General features: G+C 28.5%; 1 protein-coding gene and 1 long non-coding RNA gene across 7 annotated transcripts in view; one reads left to right on the forward strand and one right to left on the reverse strand.

Moving 5' to 3' along the window:
- The window catches only part of LOC148239350 (uncharacterized), a 34,398-nt gene extending 32,359 nt beyond the window's left edge, over nucleotides 1–2,039 (reverse strand). Inside the window, exon 1 of one of the 6 annotated variants that reach the window (XM_088193834.1) lies at nucleotides 1,861–2,039. In XM_088193834.1, coding sequence (XP_088049960.1) covers nucleotides 1,861–1,992 — 132 coding nt within the window. In that variant the 5' untranslated portion in view covers nucleotides 1,993–2,039. Of the gene's footprint in view, nucleotides 1–1,662; nucleotides 1,782–1,812 lie in introns of those variants that run through there. The other 5 variants (XM_088193861.1, XM_088193825.1, XM_088193817.1 and 2 more) reach the window with 5 other exon arrangements.
- On the forward strand, nucleotides 1,971–10,062 carry LOC148239351 (uncharacterized). The gene is made up of 4 exons (XR_015810900.1): nucleotides 1,971–2,103; nucleotides 2,259–2,366; nucleotides 4,493–4,633; nucleotides 8,669–10,062. It is a non-coding gene; the product is annotated as an uncharacterized LOC148239351 (long non-coding RNA).
- The last annotated feature ends 7,329 nt before the right edge of the window (nucleotides 10,063–17,391 follow it).

Here is a 17,391-nt window from a genome sequence, read left to right on the forward strand (position 1 = left end):
CACCTGTCGGCCCTTTTGATACATCATCTTATAATATATGCAGGTGTTTTCAATCATTTAAATAATTTGATTTATGTTCGACGGCAGTTTAACACTTGAAAATTTGATTGGAGGTGTTGTATAATTTTATAAAATTGATGTGTAATTAAAGCGCTATCTTCTTATTATTATATAAATAGCCAATGGCAAAGGTGATAAGATAAGAGATCGTCAGAAAAGCCATAAAATTGGTTAACTCATTGAAAAACTGTATGTATTGCGAATCGCGTACGTGGTAAACGTGGCGCGATTTTGCGTCACAGTGTTGCTATAAAAAGGTATTGGGCGAAGATACACAACAGGGGTATTTAAGTTTTGGACCGCGGACACAAGATACATATTTGCATTCATTGATGAACTTGACAATAAAACATACATAATTTTCACAATATTTTAAACGCGTCTATGAAACTAGATTTTTTAAACTGTTTGTTGGTAAAAAAAATATTAAAGAAAATAATTTTTTGCTAATTTGCTCAAAGTATATGGTAAATTATTTTTTTACGTACGTAAAATGATTGATTCGTTTAATAATATTAACGTTGATTTATTAATTTGATGGCCTTAAGTGTTAATTGGCAACTTTACAGTAAGGATAAAAAAAAGGAAAATGTACATTATAAATTAATAAAAAATGCAATGTAGTTTTTAACGACAGCAGAGTTGTACAATTTAATTGTTTTAAAGATGTGAGATTATTTTAGTATATGTATCAAAATTATATAGTGGCAATATTTACTTATATTCACTCAAAAGGTTTAGTCAATTAAAATTTATGATCATCGTTTTGACTAAATTTTGATTTTTTTACTAAACAACAAAAATTATAATACAGAGATAATTTATCATATTTATTTTAGTTAAACACTAAAAAATGAAATAAAAATATTTTACCTAAAAATTAAATAATTTTAATATTAGAAAATAATAAAAACAATCCTGCTTTAAATTACTTTAAAATATATAAAAAAATAGCTTTTTGCCTAATGCTTTATTATGTTAAAAATATATTCTATTCATTTTTAAAATAGTACTATGCCAATTTTCTGTGTTTTTAATCGAACTATAATTGTATATGGATTACTATAAATATATATATATAATATATGGATTAATAGAAAAATATATTGCATCAGCTTTTGATGATAATTTGTCAATTAAAAAAATAATAATAAAAATAAATCGTACATTTTGAAAGCACAAGTGTATGCTCTCCAATTTATTACTTTCCCCTAATGCATAATCATTATACGTTAGTAATATTAATAATTTATTACTATAATTATTTTTTTTATTATTTAATATTACATAATTATTTATGTAAAAACTCTGACTTCAATCTTGCAACTCAAATTGAAAAAAAAATACCGCAAAAGTCACGCCATAACGCGGTACAATGCGTGAAAGTCCAACGCGCGAGTTTATATCTTTCTCATTACACCTATCTCAGAGATTATGTCTTATTTTTAAATTAATTAAATTCGATTTAAAGACTATAAGGACACGCGTGCAGGAATGCCATTTCGTTCACGTATGCACCCGTGCAAGCGAAAATAATTGCTAGTCTGACATTCTTCATTTCGAGCTTTTTTCTCTCCAATGAAACACACATACATTACTTACAAAAGCTCCTGGACATTGTTACTTATTTTTTAAACCAGCTATATTATTTCATAATAAAAACGCACAGTTACCACTTCAACTTTCATTCAGAAATTACGATATAAAAATTTGAAAATATTTTTTTTAGAAATCAAGTCAATTATCACTCACTTCACTATTATTTTTTTTATTTAATGAGTTTATATTATATATTTGCACTTTATAGTTATCGAAATATTTTGGCGCCACTGCACCGCGATTCGCCACCGGCCGATCAGAACTGTAGTCAGGAACGTACTGACAACTCGCATAGACTATGGCCAGAAGACACCGTCTCCACACTGCATACATTCCCACTGATAGGCATGTGTGGGTAAATCATGTATCGATACAAACTTACATAAATATAATCAAATACTATTGGCGAATTAATAATACATTCAATTTTTTATATGCATTTGGGTGAGTGGAATAATTAATTTATAATATATTATTTGATTTGATTATTTCAAAAATATAAAAAAACAAATGAAATAAATATAGATAAAAGACGTTTACAAATATTTTGTATATATTTTGTTCCACTAATACTAACATTGTGTCTTTCACCAAAACAGTGACACAATTTCTCGATGCGGAAATTTAAATGGACGTTGCGAATGGATCTTAACCCTTTGAGCAGTATTGCCGTACATGTACGGTGGTCGATCTTTCACTGTTATAAGGTATATATAATAAAAACAAAACATTATATTTTAATAGAAAATAATACCAATAAATTAAAGAATACGAAATAATTTATACATAACAAAAAATATTTTATTCAAAAATATTGATATAAAAAATACATACAATATATTTAAAATAAATTAACGAAATTTAATAACAAAAAAATATAAATAAATATCAATAATACGTAAAATTAACTCACTCCTAGGTGTATACTAATAAATTAACAAATGTGTATAAACTAATACCCTACTCAAAGGGTTAAGAAGGCCTTAGACGAGATTTGCATGACAAACCTCGTCGAAGGAATTCTAATATTTGGTTACGGAACGTCTTGACCATTAAATTAACAGGGACGTCATTTCAGATTTTTCAAAACGGGCAAAAATCAGTGGTCGTTTTTTTAATATTTCGATTTCATTAAGACTTCTCGTTTTTATTAAATATTATTTCATTAAGTTACATGCATTTTTCTGTCCAAATTATCAAACCTGCCCCCCCCCCCCACCTCCAGTTTAGAATCCACGTAAAAACTTTGGTTATTTAGCGTTCATATTATACTTTTTATAACAAAATTACGAAGTGAGAATCAAACGAAGCATATCTAAATAGCGCATAAAACAATTATCCCTTCTCAGAAGTCAAAAATCCACGCCATAAGCAATAAAATCATGTCGGCACCATCACAGTAACGCTCGGTTATCTAGCGTTCATATTATGACTTTTTATAACAATATTATATATTATTATTAAGCACATCTAAACCGAATTTTGACCAATAGGAGAACGCAAAAAACAATTATCGCTTCTCAGAAGTCAAAAATTCACGCCAAAAGCAATAAAATCGAGTCGGCGCCGCCGCAGTGGGAACGCTCGTTACCGAGCGTTCCCACTGCGGCGGCGCCGACTCGATTTTATTGCTTTTGACGTGAATTTTTGCCTTCTGAGAAGTGATAATTGTTTTTGCGTCCTCCTATTGACCAAAATTCGGTTTGAATACACTTTAACCAATACTCTCACATCAAAAGTCCGTAGTAATATCTGTAAGGCTAGCTATCATATTTTTAAAACATGTAATATTGAAGTACAGGCAAACTATAGAGCAATATGCGAGATGAACATCCGTCTGTACTTCTTCTCCCGCTTATTTTTCTCTGAGAGTTGAGTTGGCTTAGTTTGTATTTTTGACTAGAGCTAATGAAAGTTCTAAAACTATAATTAGTTTTAAAGCTTTCATTTGGTTAAGTTGGGTTTTGTTAATTCGTGTAGGTTAGGATTGGGTTTGAAGAGCAAGTGCGTTAAATTGAGTTTCATAGACATTTTAGAGCAACACATAATTTTACTAGCTCATATCAGTTAAATTATATTTTCGCTAGTAGAAATATATATCTACATTTGGACTTCATTAGTGAAAATATATCTTCATTGAAAAATTAATATTCACTGTAACATTAAATCGCATGTACATATTATTTTGTATGAAAAAGTTGAAATCATATAATTTTACCAGCACTTGCCAGATATATTTTCACTGGTAAAAATATATATCTACTAGTGAAAATGTATTTCAATATGATTTCATTGAAATGACATATTTAAAAAAAAAATTCGGGTTAGATGCGAAACTGTTTTTTTTTTCAGTTTTTATTCGAATTTCCCGAGAATTTCTGGTTTAGAATCAGGGACGTCATTTTAGTTTTTTCCAGTGGTCGTTTTTTTTAATATTTTGATTTAATTTAGATTCATAGTATTTCATCATTATATGACATACATATTTAAGAGGAACAAATGCCCCCCTCTAAATAAGCGTTAGAGGTAGGACGTCCGCCAACTCGCCTATGGCTGTCGCCATCTGGCTCCTTAATACACTGGCATTCCAAATAATCTGTTTCATGTAAAGTTTTTTATTCTTTTTTACTATGTTTTTTATGTATTTTTGTGTATATTGCAATAACACAATGTATTGTTTATTTTTTAGACCATCGTGACGCATTGGGGTAACGGTGGTCTTAATTTAATTTAAATAAATATGCTTTTTGGAATACTATTTATGCAAAAATAATATGAAAAGTAATGTAATGAATGATATTTAAACAATAATAAAAAAAACTCTTGCTTTCAGATATGTTTATAAATCAAGTCTTCAAAAATAACGCATTGCTGCTTATTATGCAGAGAACGAGTACGAGTAACTTCACTGTTATGGGTTGCGTGGCACATACCTATGATCTGACAATAAGTGATGCTATTTTCATTCTCCAAAGTGAGTAAACAAATTTACATATATTAAATAGTATAGAAAAGTATTTTTTTATCATCATCTATATATTTCTTTAATTTCAAATTCAAATGTACTCAAAAAGTTGCTATTTTTGAAACTAAAACACAGTATTCGTTATAAAGGAAAAAATTGTGTCGATCTTTAACAATTAAATATAAAATCTATATTTATTAATGAAATGCTAAAATTTGCTTATAGATGTTTTTTTAAATTGACCCAATTTTTTTACTTTGTAGAGTTTATATTAAAAATTTGCTAAAAAAAATATTTTAATTTCCCAAGTTCTATTGGCAGCTTATAAAAAATATTAACACGTCACTGCATATTTGTGTAAAAAATTCTTTACAGTTTTTAAGTAGGTATTTTCGAGTGACAATTAGTTAAAAAGAAACGAATTTTTTCTTAGAATATTCTGACTAAAATTTGAAGTTTATTTGTTTATTATTTCCTACACTTTACTTCTAGTCTATTTATGAATAAAAAATAGACTAGAAGTAAAGTGTAGTAAAAAATAGACTAGAAGTAAAGTGTTTTTAAAATTGTATTTTACTAAAGTACTGAAATTTTCTTTGAATATTTTTAAGTTTGAGTTCTTTGGATCTGTTTATTGATTATTAATTATTAATTAGTTTAAATTAAAATTAAAAATAAATCGCACAATTTTTAATTTAAAAAAATAAAAAAATGTTGCCTTAAGTTATATTAGCAGTTTCCTTAAAAGTTGACAAAAATAATTATTTAAAAGTTCTTAAATGACTATATGTTAGAATTTTTTTTAGAATATTGTTTAGTTGACTTAATTTTATTAGCAGTTTCTTTATTGAAGATTAGCTATTAGCATTTTTAAGTATTAACTAAAAAGTGAAAATGTTAACTCGGTTTCATCAGCATTTTATTTAAAATTGATTACACTTTATTCTTACATTTAAAAATTCTCAATAGCAGTTCTAAAATTTCATTTTAAGTAAGCTTTTAATGAACCTAATTTTCTATCTAGTCTGATCCTGGGTATTGGTAATTTAAATATTGTTCAATTTTTTGTCATCTAAAATATGGTACATTTAATTCGCTTTTCGTTAATTTCTTTATAGCGATCAATAGAAAAAATATATAATATGCAAATGCTGATATAACATAAACTGTTAATTATTTCAAGTTTATATCACTATTTAATTGGACCTTAAAAAAATATATACTTTTGAGATTTTTTGTAGGAAAATTTCTGTAAAAAATATCACCACAAAATATTTAAAAAAACGACATTATCTTATCTATTAAAACTACAAAATTGAGTGCTTATGTGAAGCTCTTTCTTTTAACGTTTATTTTGGCTGAAATAAATAATTCATTAATAGAAATAGTCCTGAATGATATTCTTTCTGCTATGTTTACAATTTTTTACATTTTACTTTAACAATATTTATTTATATAAGTAAAAAAATCAGATGTTTTTGAGGAAAAAAATATGATTTTTGTCTTGGAATATTGTTTAGTATATAGTTGACAAAGTTATATTAAGTTTTACTGCACTACTTTTAAATCATGCAATGCGAAAATATTCTTGCAGATTTGTTTAGTTTACTAAATTATATTAGCAGTTTGTTTACAAATTGTTACACTCAAATTTTGCAGCGTTTTTGAGTTGGCTTTTTACCGGGCTATAATTTTCTATTTATTTTTTTATTTTTAGTCATCTAAACTACATCTCGCTTTTCGTAGATATTTTAATGTGTTCGATGATACAAATATATAACATGAAAATGCTGAAACTTTAATAGAAAACCGTTCATACAGTGGCGTAGCTAGGATATGTGCCGCCCGGGGCAATCCTTAAAATTGCTGCCCCCCCCCATACATTTTTTTGCAGGGTCATAAAATCAGCATTTCTTAGAATAATAAATTGATTATTGTTAAGCTCTTACTATTCGTAGATTTACATACATTTTAGTGTATTCAGGGTTAAGAACCACACTAGACGATTCCATCGCGAATATGCCGCCCCCAAGCAAGTGCCGCCCGGGGCGGCCCGCCCTCTCCGCCCCACCATAGCTACGCCACTGCGTTCATATCATAGAAAAACAAAAACACCAACTAAAAATCCAACTTCTGTCAAATGCCTACATAATTCTTTAATTAAACTGCTATAGGAAATTGTCATTAAAGAAACCGGTACAAAATAGCTACAAAAAGTAGCACAAAAACGACATTATTTTACATATTAAAACTACAAAATTAAAAGCTCATTCAAAGCTCTTTCTGTTTAAATTTTTTTTCAATATATTATACAGTAATAGAAATAATTTTAAATGAGATATATTTTATTAACATGTATTTTTCTCTCTATTGAAATATAGTATTAAATATTTGTACATAATACTTTTAAAAGACGAAATCTAGTAGCTTATGCAAATAACATTAATTATCAAATACATTAATTATTCCAAAACTACTATCAATTACCACAAAAAAACCAATGATCTTAATCCCTTCGGAAAAATAAATTGAGTATATAATATTTTTAGTTCAAGAAATGTTTCAATTAGTACATTACAAAATGAGTCAGTTGTAGTTTTGAAATGCGATAAAAAAATATTGTTCTAATTCTAAAACATATATAATTGTTTCTTTTAAGATATCAATTAATTAACTGCAACAGTTAAATATGCAAATGCTTAAATATCTCTATAATATTATGTTTATGCCAGTTAATTTTATACTTTCTGTTGTCAACTAAATAATTACCAATCGGTTTATTTATTCATTAAGACACGAATGAAAATCAATAATATTTTTGCAAATTATGTACATATATATGACAGAATGGACTTGTATTTCTATTTTTTATACGGTATTAAATGTGTATAATACTGATAACTGATACTCAAATATGACTAAACCTAAGAACATCAAACATAAAAAATCTAAAATTAACATAATATACTTACGTACGTAAGAATTCAAGTGCTTTAACTTATAAACAGTGAAACTATCAAAGTCCGGTTAGTAAAAAACTGAAATAAAAAGAGTTTATATAAAATTGTGTTATTTTATGTAAAAGATTGAATATTAAAATATATGTATTATTATTAGATATAACATATCAAGTACAATTTTAAAGGTGCTAAAATCGCTAACCGATAATCAAACAAAAGTTTTTTTTATGTCATCGAATAAAAAGGGTCATAGACTTCGAATACCGGTTTCACTTCGCAAAAAATGACTTGATGATCAATACTCAATAGTCAATTGTAGTCACATTGCTTTTCAATAAAGATAGTTAGAGAAATCAGAAGTAGAAGAGAGCATAGTTTCACAAAAGTTTTCAGTGTTACCAGTCAATATATAATAGCAGTATTAATTTTATTTATTAAAATACATAAATCACTACAGAAAACGTTTGAGAACTAATCTGCCACATAATATGTTATAACAGCATATGAATCATGCAAAGTATAAATATTTGATTGAATAATCAAAACTTTAAAATTCCAATGATAACCTAAAACATAATTAACGATTCGATAACATATTAAATTAAACGTTAACTGTTAGCAACAAGGGTTATCAATATTAATATTTTGCAAAACAACGCGATTTTATATAAATAAATTGCAATAAAGACTACTCCTTAAAATAAAGATTTACTCTTTTAAGGAAAAATTTGCTGATGTATTTAATTCATATTTTAATGCAGACAAATATTTTCATGTTTATATGCGTAATAAGTTAGATCCGTTTTATGACATAAATGACGCACTATAAATAACAAATTTCAATAATATATTACGTTATTATTTCACTGGAAATACTATCACAATATTTAGATTTCATAACAGCATCAAAAAGGAAGAAAATGTGTAAATAGATAAATCAAATTGTAGTTCAATTTTGACGTGAATTTTTAATTTCTGAGAGTCGATAATGGTTTTTTGCGCTTTTCTATTGGTCAAAATTCGGTTAAGATGTGCTTAATAATTATATGTAATATTGTTATAAAAGTCTTAATATGTACGCTAGATAACCGAGCGTTTCCACTGCGACGGCGACGGCACGATTTTATTGCTTTTGACGTGGATTCTAAGCAGGGACGTCATTTGAAGAGGGGGCGTGTGGAGAAATTTGCCATCACCCCTTGAATTTAGCCAGAGAAATGTATGTAATTTAATTGAACACTAATCATTTTAATGCTATAGAAATATTAAAAAGATTACCACTGACTGGCCAACTTTTGTCCCATCCTGGAAAATATTTTGCTGTGCATTGCGAAACTCTTAAACCTGGCCAAATTTATATTTTGATCAGTTGAATTGTTTTCAAAAGGATGTAAATAATTAAGCCTGCACTTGTCAACAGAAATCCAATAGTTATACAATACGAAAATGCGCTTTTTCATGTGGCGCAATTGATTCTCGAAAAAATCAAAGAACTTGCCTGAAATGTTTTATCTCATCCACCTTATTCTCCAGACCTTGCTCCTTCCGACTATTATTTATTTATATCAATACAACACTTCTTAGATTTAAAAAAAGGAATATGCAATCTATGCGAATATAAAAAGTGTACAAAGTCTAAACTATATTTTTTGTTTTTATTTTTTCTATGCCATTAATAGTTAATAACAACATAAAAAATGTTCTTTACTTGCTTTGACCCTTCATTTAAATAAAAGGAAAGATTACTGCTTTTTTCACCATTGGAAAATATAATTAAAAATTATTTAATGAATGCTTGAATATTGTTGTGTTTATAAAATAAGAGAGCATGTTTTGTATATATGTATATATATCAAAGATAAATATTTAATGACTAACAATTTGATAGTGTAGGTATCTTTGAGCTACAGAATTATATGCATTTGGAGCAAAAGCTATTAAAAAATCAAAATAACATTATGCAAAGGCCTTAAGAAAAATCTTGAATACTTCCGATTATAATTCAAGTCATCAATCACCCACTAAATATTGCGGTCACCCTGTATCGGTTAACCGACACGTGTAATTTAGTCACCGTTGCAACGAACCGGCCCTGATCACGCCACCCGAAATTCGCTTGGAGTCTTCACATTTAATTGTTATATTTTTTGCTCCTTGAGGAGAGAGAGAGAGAGGGCCGAGAGAACTTGTTTGATCTCGGAACGCATAGGACAGACGCTCAGACTGGAATCGTAACCAATTCGCTGTGTAATTTTAGAACAAGACAAAGCGACGAATTCGCTACGTTGAGATCTTGTTATCAGTTGTAACATAAATAAAACCATACGTGTCTGTCATCAAAACACAGACATCGACTCAATTATAATACTGTTTTTTTTTTGCTTTTAATTACAAGTAAATCAACCTATTGTTATATAATTAATATGTTATAGCTAAATTTAAATTAAAAAAAAAACACATATACATCTTGCTATAACAAATAAGCAGTGCAAGTAAAATAAATATGAAATGTGTTGTTTAAAAAATCATATATGTAAATCACATAAGAAATATTTTTTCGAAGTATTCTTTCTTCTGTGATTGAAATCAAAATATTATGATACATTTAACCGTTAATAATAAATAAATTTTGTAGTCAATATAAATAAAAATCAGAATTTATTTTAAATATATAGTAATTATTGTTATTGTAAAAAAATATATTTTTAAACTAAATCTTATTTCAATTATTTTAATATCTTTTACTAAAACATCAGCAGGGTTCTGTAAATAGCATTTTGATTTTTTTAATATAGTATGTACATGTACTTGATTACGACCAGACCACATATATGGTTGTTAGGACCAAAAATATTCACCCGAGCAGTCTTCTTAATAGTCACATTTTAATTATTTTGACTCGCAGACAAAAAATGTTGTCGAGGCTTGATCTAAACTATACCATAGCGCAGTTGACTTAAAAATGGCAGCCTGAATAACATGTCTCGTCGCAATTGTTCAGTGTTTGGGAGTTCTTGTGACAGATGTGTATTTTCTGTTTTATAGTACATATATATAAGTGTTGTTATGTATAACTTATTTTTCTTTAGGTCGTTTTTTATTAGACATTTGACAATATCAATTATCGTGTTACGATGTTACGACCAGACCACATATATGGTTGTTAGGACCAAAAATATTCACTGACACTTCAACTTTTTTTTTCTTTAGGTCGTTTTTTATTAGACATTTGACAATATCAATTATACCAACCAATAATAATAACCATATCATTTGTACCAACCAATTTTAAAAATAAAACTAAATGTTTAAATAATTATAAAGCATATAATACAAATACTGACCGTTCGATGTTTACACTGATCATGTATTAACAGGGAAGTTATATTTTCACTGGCATTTCACAGAGATCATATCCAAATACATTTACACCAGTAGATATATATTTTTACTAGCAAAATTATGTGCTGCTCTATGTAAATGTATATGAAACTAAATTTGCCAGTTACGAAACGTCCATTTGCATTTGAAACCCAAATCTAACCTAAATGAATAAATCAAACCTAACTTGACTAAAACTAACTTTAGTTATTAAACTTTTATTATGTTAGGTCTGGGCTTGGTTAATTTTATTTTTAATATTGTAATTTTCTCGAACTAAGTTCGTGAACAAATACATTTTAACTGGCTAAGTTAGTGAAACTATATTTATATTTCACTGTAACATACAATGAAAAGAATACAGCTTGACAATTTATTAAAGTAGACACCAAATAAACATATAATATCTAAAATCCATAAAACCTAATTACAATACTACTTTTATAACCAAAGTAATTTAATTAAATCCTTATATGTATTTTTAGATTAGCTTAATCGTATGATCTAACTTTAATTTTTTGAGCAGGTTCTATAAACAATATTTATTACATACAACTAAGTTCGATTTAATTTATTGTATATTCATATTATATTTTTTTATATCTTGCTTACGTTTATGTTCCAATATACTTTTTGCCACTTTAAACCAGCTCAAAGATTTGCCTTTAGAGGTATGTATGCATACCGGTTGAATCAACAAACATCTATTTGGGTGGCCCATATTTATGATGTATAACTTTATCAATGTATTATATAAATATAAAATAATGCTTGTTACTATCGAAAGGACATCTGTGGTTAATTGTTTCGTTTTCGCCTTTCGACTTGTGTGTGATTTGGGCCACCCTTCGTTGGGGCGAAAGTTTTATCGCTCCCTCTGGGGAGGCCCTTTGTACACACGGGCCGAGGGTCGAGGGACTTAGAGCCGAATAAGTTTATAAGCACTTGATGCATTATCTGACTTAATCCCCATAAGCCTCAGGGAACACGACCGGAATTCGAGGATGCAAAGTGCACACTGCATTTCACTCTCAAAAATTCCATCGTAAGAAAAACGGCGAGGAATGTCCGAATATGCTAAATATTATATATGCTTAGTAATTTGCTAAGTTGAAATATCAATAATGAAACGGGTGTTGCTTGTGCTTGAAGTTTTAAGGCAAACGATAATTTATGCTTATTGATAGAAGTTTTTGAGTAGAATATAAAATATGCTTTTCAAAGTCATTAAAACTTAAAATTCATTTTTCGCATAAGTTTTTTTGTTGAGGAAATTGTCAAATGCTTTGTAATAATCTGTCGGTGAGATGTCTAGTTAGTATAGTAAATGTAACGAGATTTTATAGCCATACGCATACCCATTCAACTTTTAAAGGTTCAATCATGCGATAGTTTCGTAAGGGTATAAGGAAATGTAAGTAATACACAGAATGTATTTTTTACAACAGAAAACGATCTAGAGTACGCTCGGGATAAGGATGCCGGTTTGTTATTGTGTGCGTGTACGTGTATATGAGAGGGAGAAGCGATGTAGCGTGTACTTCGTTGTCTCGCTTTCTCTTTTAAGGACAGTCGCTGACTCGTCAACGCTGGTATTCGTCATTAAATTGCAGTGTGGCACAGAAGTTCGATATTCTCTAGTGATTTATTTTAAATAATTTTGTGTTGATATTAGCTTAAAACCCAGATATGCCCACTGTCCCACGGGTAGGTCACTAAACTCGTGCCACTGTTTTTTATTTATAAATGAAATTTTAAGAGAACAAAATTTCTTGGGCATATCTGGGTTAATTGATATCAAGGCATCAAATATACACTGTAAGTTATTCGTTCTCTTACCCGTGGATTAAAATATTTTAATTATTTTTCCATTAATCCGTACGTTGTTGGTTTTTTTTACACTATTCTCTGTAAGGCTTAAAAAAGTTATTATTCTTATCGTTTCGCCAATGATTTTTCCAACTTAGCTCAGATGTATGTATGTTAAATAAACATATATTTTCTTTTAAAATAAAAAAAAAAAAATATTCTGAGCGAAATCGTTTTGAGTCACACAGTTCACGCGCACAATAACAAACCGGAATCCTTATCCCGAGCGTACTCTACACAATGATTGGAAAAACAGCTCCAAAACATTTCGCAAAACCAAAATTTGATAGCTTGCTTTCGCAAACTTCAGACCAAAAAAAATCAGATATGGATTAAAATTTAAAAAATAAAATAAAATAGTTTTGTCGCACGTTTCAATACTATCAAGTTTCTGTATATTAAGCGTAGAACAATAATCGTAAACGCCATTTTTTAGTTTTCATTCAGTTCGTGCGGTACCCACTTGTCAAGCTTCATAGCTCTTTTGAATGATCAAAAGCTGTTTTAAATTACTATCGTCTAACTTTTGTAGAAGCTCTAGACTTGTAGTGTCTTTAGATGTCGTAAATCAACTTTTTTGAAACTACTATTAAATAGTACGTTTCAACAATACTCGCACTAAAACTTTTTGTTGCTTTACCACAACTCATATAAAATATAATACTGCATATAAATTCAATGATCGAATTCGCCGTTACTAAAATATAATTTAACTGATAGACGCTAATATGCTACTCTATTTTAAAATATCTATGAAACTCAATTTGACAGTTGCGATACGTTCATTTGCTATTCAAAGCAAAACCTAATTTAATGAAATTTCTAAAACTATTTATTATGTCAAGTCGAAAAGACAAACTAAACCAACTCAACTCTCAGGGAAAAATATGCGGAAGAATAAGTACAAATATCGCATCTCACATATTGCTCCATATTTTGTCTGCATTTTGATATTACACTATGTTTTAAGAATATGATAGCTATCCTTACCGATATTACTATGAACTTCTAATATAAGAGGGCTAATCAAAGTATATTCAAATCGAATTTTGGTCATAATAATTGTTTTTTGCGCTCTCCTATTGGGCAAAATTCGGTTTAGATGTACTTTATTAGATTATCACTCGTAATATTATTATAAAAAGTCTTAATATAAATGTTTGATATTCGAGCTTTTTCACCGCGATGACACGATTTTGTTGCTTTTGATCTGGCGAATATGGCAACACTGAGCAGCAAAAAAAACACAACAAATTATCAAGTAAATATTATGAGTACATATTTTTAATAATTTTAATGCATAATTAAAATATTTCACATAAAATATGATTTCAGAAAATATGTCTATCGTACCTATTATTATTTATTCAAGAAAATATATAAAATGCCATTTTTGTCATGGGGTCCGGAATCATTGTTTTCCCAGGGCCCGGGCTCACTCTCGGCGGCCCTGTATATTTCTAACTAAATACAATGATTATTGGTTTAAATTAAAACGTTTAACAATTCAATTATGCATTATCACTTCAATGCTCTGTTTCTATTACGTTGTCGTGTGCGAATTACGATAGTTCTATTGTTCTATTGAATTTGCTTTCAAATTTAAAAAATGCTAGTTGACATATTGGGAAATTGAATACATTTTACGTGATCAATACTTTTTATGGTACGAACAAAAAAAATAATCATTGTATTGAATTGAAACCCATACTTAAGATAAATCATATACTGATGATGTAACGAGTGATGAATTTATTTATTCAGAATAAAAATATGTTTCAGACTTACAATAATCTAAGGAGAAACTCTAGTCTTGCAAATAAAAACGAAAGATTGGCAATATATTTTTAGAATTATAGTATAGATATGCATATTAAAGTCTACTATAAAAATATTTGTATTTTCATTATAAAAATAAAATTAAAAAGATATAATCAGAAAACGATATGCAAACGTGGCAAAGCTGACAACGTCTCTAGAACCCGATACTTACGCAAATACATGAAAGCCAGGAATGTTTGCTTTCTACTTGAGTCAAGTAGATGGTGACTTAGAATGGGATTTTAAATACCCAAAACAGCTACTTTCCCCCAAAGAAATTCAATACAATGTAAATTTGCTATATTTTTATATATCGAACGTCTAATATCACACGTAAATAAATATATTAAATTGAATGTATGTGTTCATAAATATACATTCTGATACATCAATTAAATACTGATGAAATGATTATAAAGTCTCTACTGAAATCCAAATCATTTGATTACAATAATTAAAGACCTTATATAAAAAATTGCTAACGTTCAATTTATAAATATGTCTCATTATATCAAGTTTATGTCAGTTTTTGTGATATTGAAACAGTATTAATATAATATGTTACAGACAAACATATTATATATTATTTGCGTTATAGAAAATTCAATATTTTTAATTGTCCTTTATGTTGGGCATCTTATAATAAACACTACTTTTATGATTAGTAAATTTGTCGTCTACCATGCATCGGATTGGAACTACCTGGTTAACGATCGCCTGCAAATGATTGGTTAACGACGTCTTCAGATCTTCCCTTGAGAGTTTAGCCTCCCATAAGACCATTGTGGGGAAGTTATTCGTCTCGACAAATTAAATTAAACATATAAAAATATTTTATATAAATCAATATTATCTTCCATGAATTAATAATTTATTTACATATATGTATGTTTTGTGTAGTTAATTTATCTGAATATATAATTAATAATTCACATGCTTCAAAATATAATGTTATTAATCATATTATAAATAATAAAAATTTATTATTTTTATCTGTTTGAAACGGTTAAGGGGTAATATTCAATTTTTATATTTGTTCAAAGTAATATATCTCAGAGCGCCAATGTCTTGGCTGTATTCCAAAGACCACTTCTAGTCATTCGCTCGAGACACCTTACTTGAACATAATTTATGAACATTGACACATCTGAGTGCACAAACTGCATAAGTCAAACACACAGAGAGGTGCAAATAAAATAGTCGCATCGTACGTCGGTTTTGCGTCTTAAAAAAAGTGCTAAAAATTAAAATACATTAATATACACGGAATTCCGAATAATCCACCTACGTTACAAAACATGCAAATAATCAAATGTACGATAATGAACAAATTTACACGTTTCTCAAGGTTATACCTGTTTTTTCGTATAATATTTTTATTTATTGTACATATATTGTGAATTCAATGCCATAGTTTATTATGTGTAAACCCAAGGCGTTACAACTGATATATTATCAATTATTTGTTTTTATTTAATATATATTATAATAATTATTCATGTAAGTTACTAGACAGCGCGCACTCTTATGACACGATTAAATTGAGGACTATTTAAATGAGCAATATATAAAATAATTGTTCCATAAAACGAATTGTTTGTGCATTACTATTGGAAAGATTAGGCTTATATATTCAAGTATTAAATAATTTAAATATTTAAATCATTTGTTTAACTCATGGTTGCTGAAATTGGATATAACGACTTTTGCTACTTAGCGAAAAGTATCTGATCTGAGGCCATCATAGAAATGTATCTAGTTCAGAAGTAAATAACATTATTTAATGTAATAAATTGATATTTAAATATGATATTAATCCCAAAAAGTGTTAAATATATTTTTTAATTTAATACACGTGCTGCAGATTAGACAGTTCAATGGTGAATTATTTTTTCTCTCTCTTTTCTATGTACATTTAATGTTACTAAACAATGTTTAATGTGGTAAATTTAAATATATTTTTTCATTATTTTATTGTGCGCATCTTGCTGTTTGGCTTTAGTGCGACTTTCATAAATAATGTCACAGGTCAGTAAAATTGTAAATGGAAATGAAAAATAAAGGGCATTTCAGAAATTTTTGTTCGAGAATGATTAAAGAGGACAGATTGCACGGGAGCTAAAAAAATCATTTTGAAAAATTTTCTCATGGGTTTTATCCGATTTTTTTTAGGAGAAGAAATTGTTACGGGAGCGCAAAAATAAAAAAAGCTGTTTTTGATTTTTTTATTTATTCAAGGAGGACAAAGAAGGACAATAGGAGAACATATGATGACAATCCTTAGTTTACTTGCTGATAAATTTAGTTTGTTTGCTAAGACAGCTTCCATAATTTATATCATAGGTTTTTAGTCATTCCCCCCCCCCCCCATATGTCACATAATTTTATTGCGCCAAACTCATGTTTTTTTCACACTGTCACAATTCCACTGCCACCTCCCCCCTGTCATGTGACACAATTTATGAAAGCCGCCTAACCACGTATTGAGCTTAATATTTTTACACTGCCTAATTTAACCCTTTGACAGCGGATGACACCTATAGAAGTCATCAAAAAAATCGCCAATATGCATTAGGCAGCTAAATGTGTTGAACTTGTAATATATTTTTTCGTACGATTTAATGTAGGAAAACACTTTAATTTATTAAATAACTTATGACATAAATAGATGCTCCCAACGTATTTGCAAAATGCGAAATAGCGTTCAAAATACCAGCCGCGGATAAAGGGTTTTAA

The sequence above is a fragment of the Plectrocnemia conspersa genome, unplaced genomic scaffold (assembly GCF_051122295.1).
Source record: "Plectrocnemia conspersa isolate PC_06_02 unplaced genomic scaffold, ASM5112229v1 ptg000001l, whole genome shotgun sequence".
NCBI classification, from domain to species: Eukaryota; Metazoa; Arthropoda; class Insecta; order Trichoptera; family Polycentropodidae; genus Plectrocnemia; species Plectrocnemia conspersa.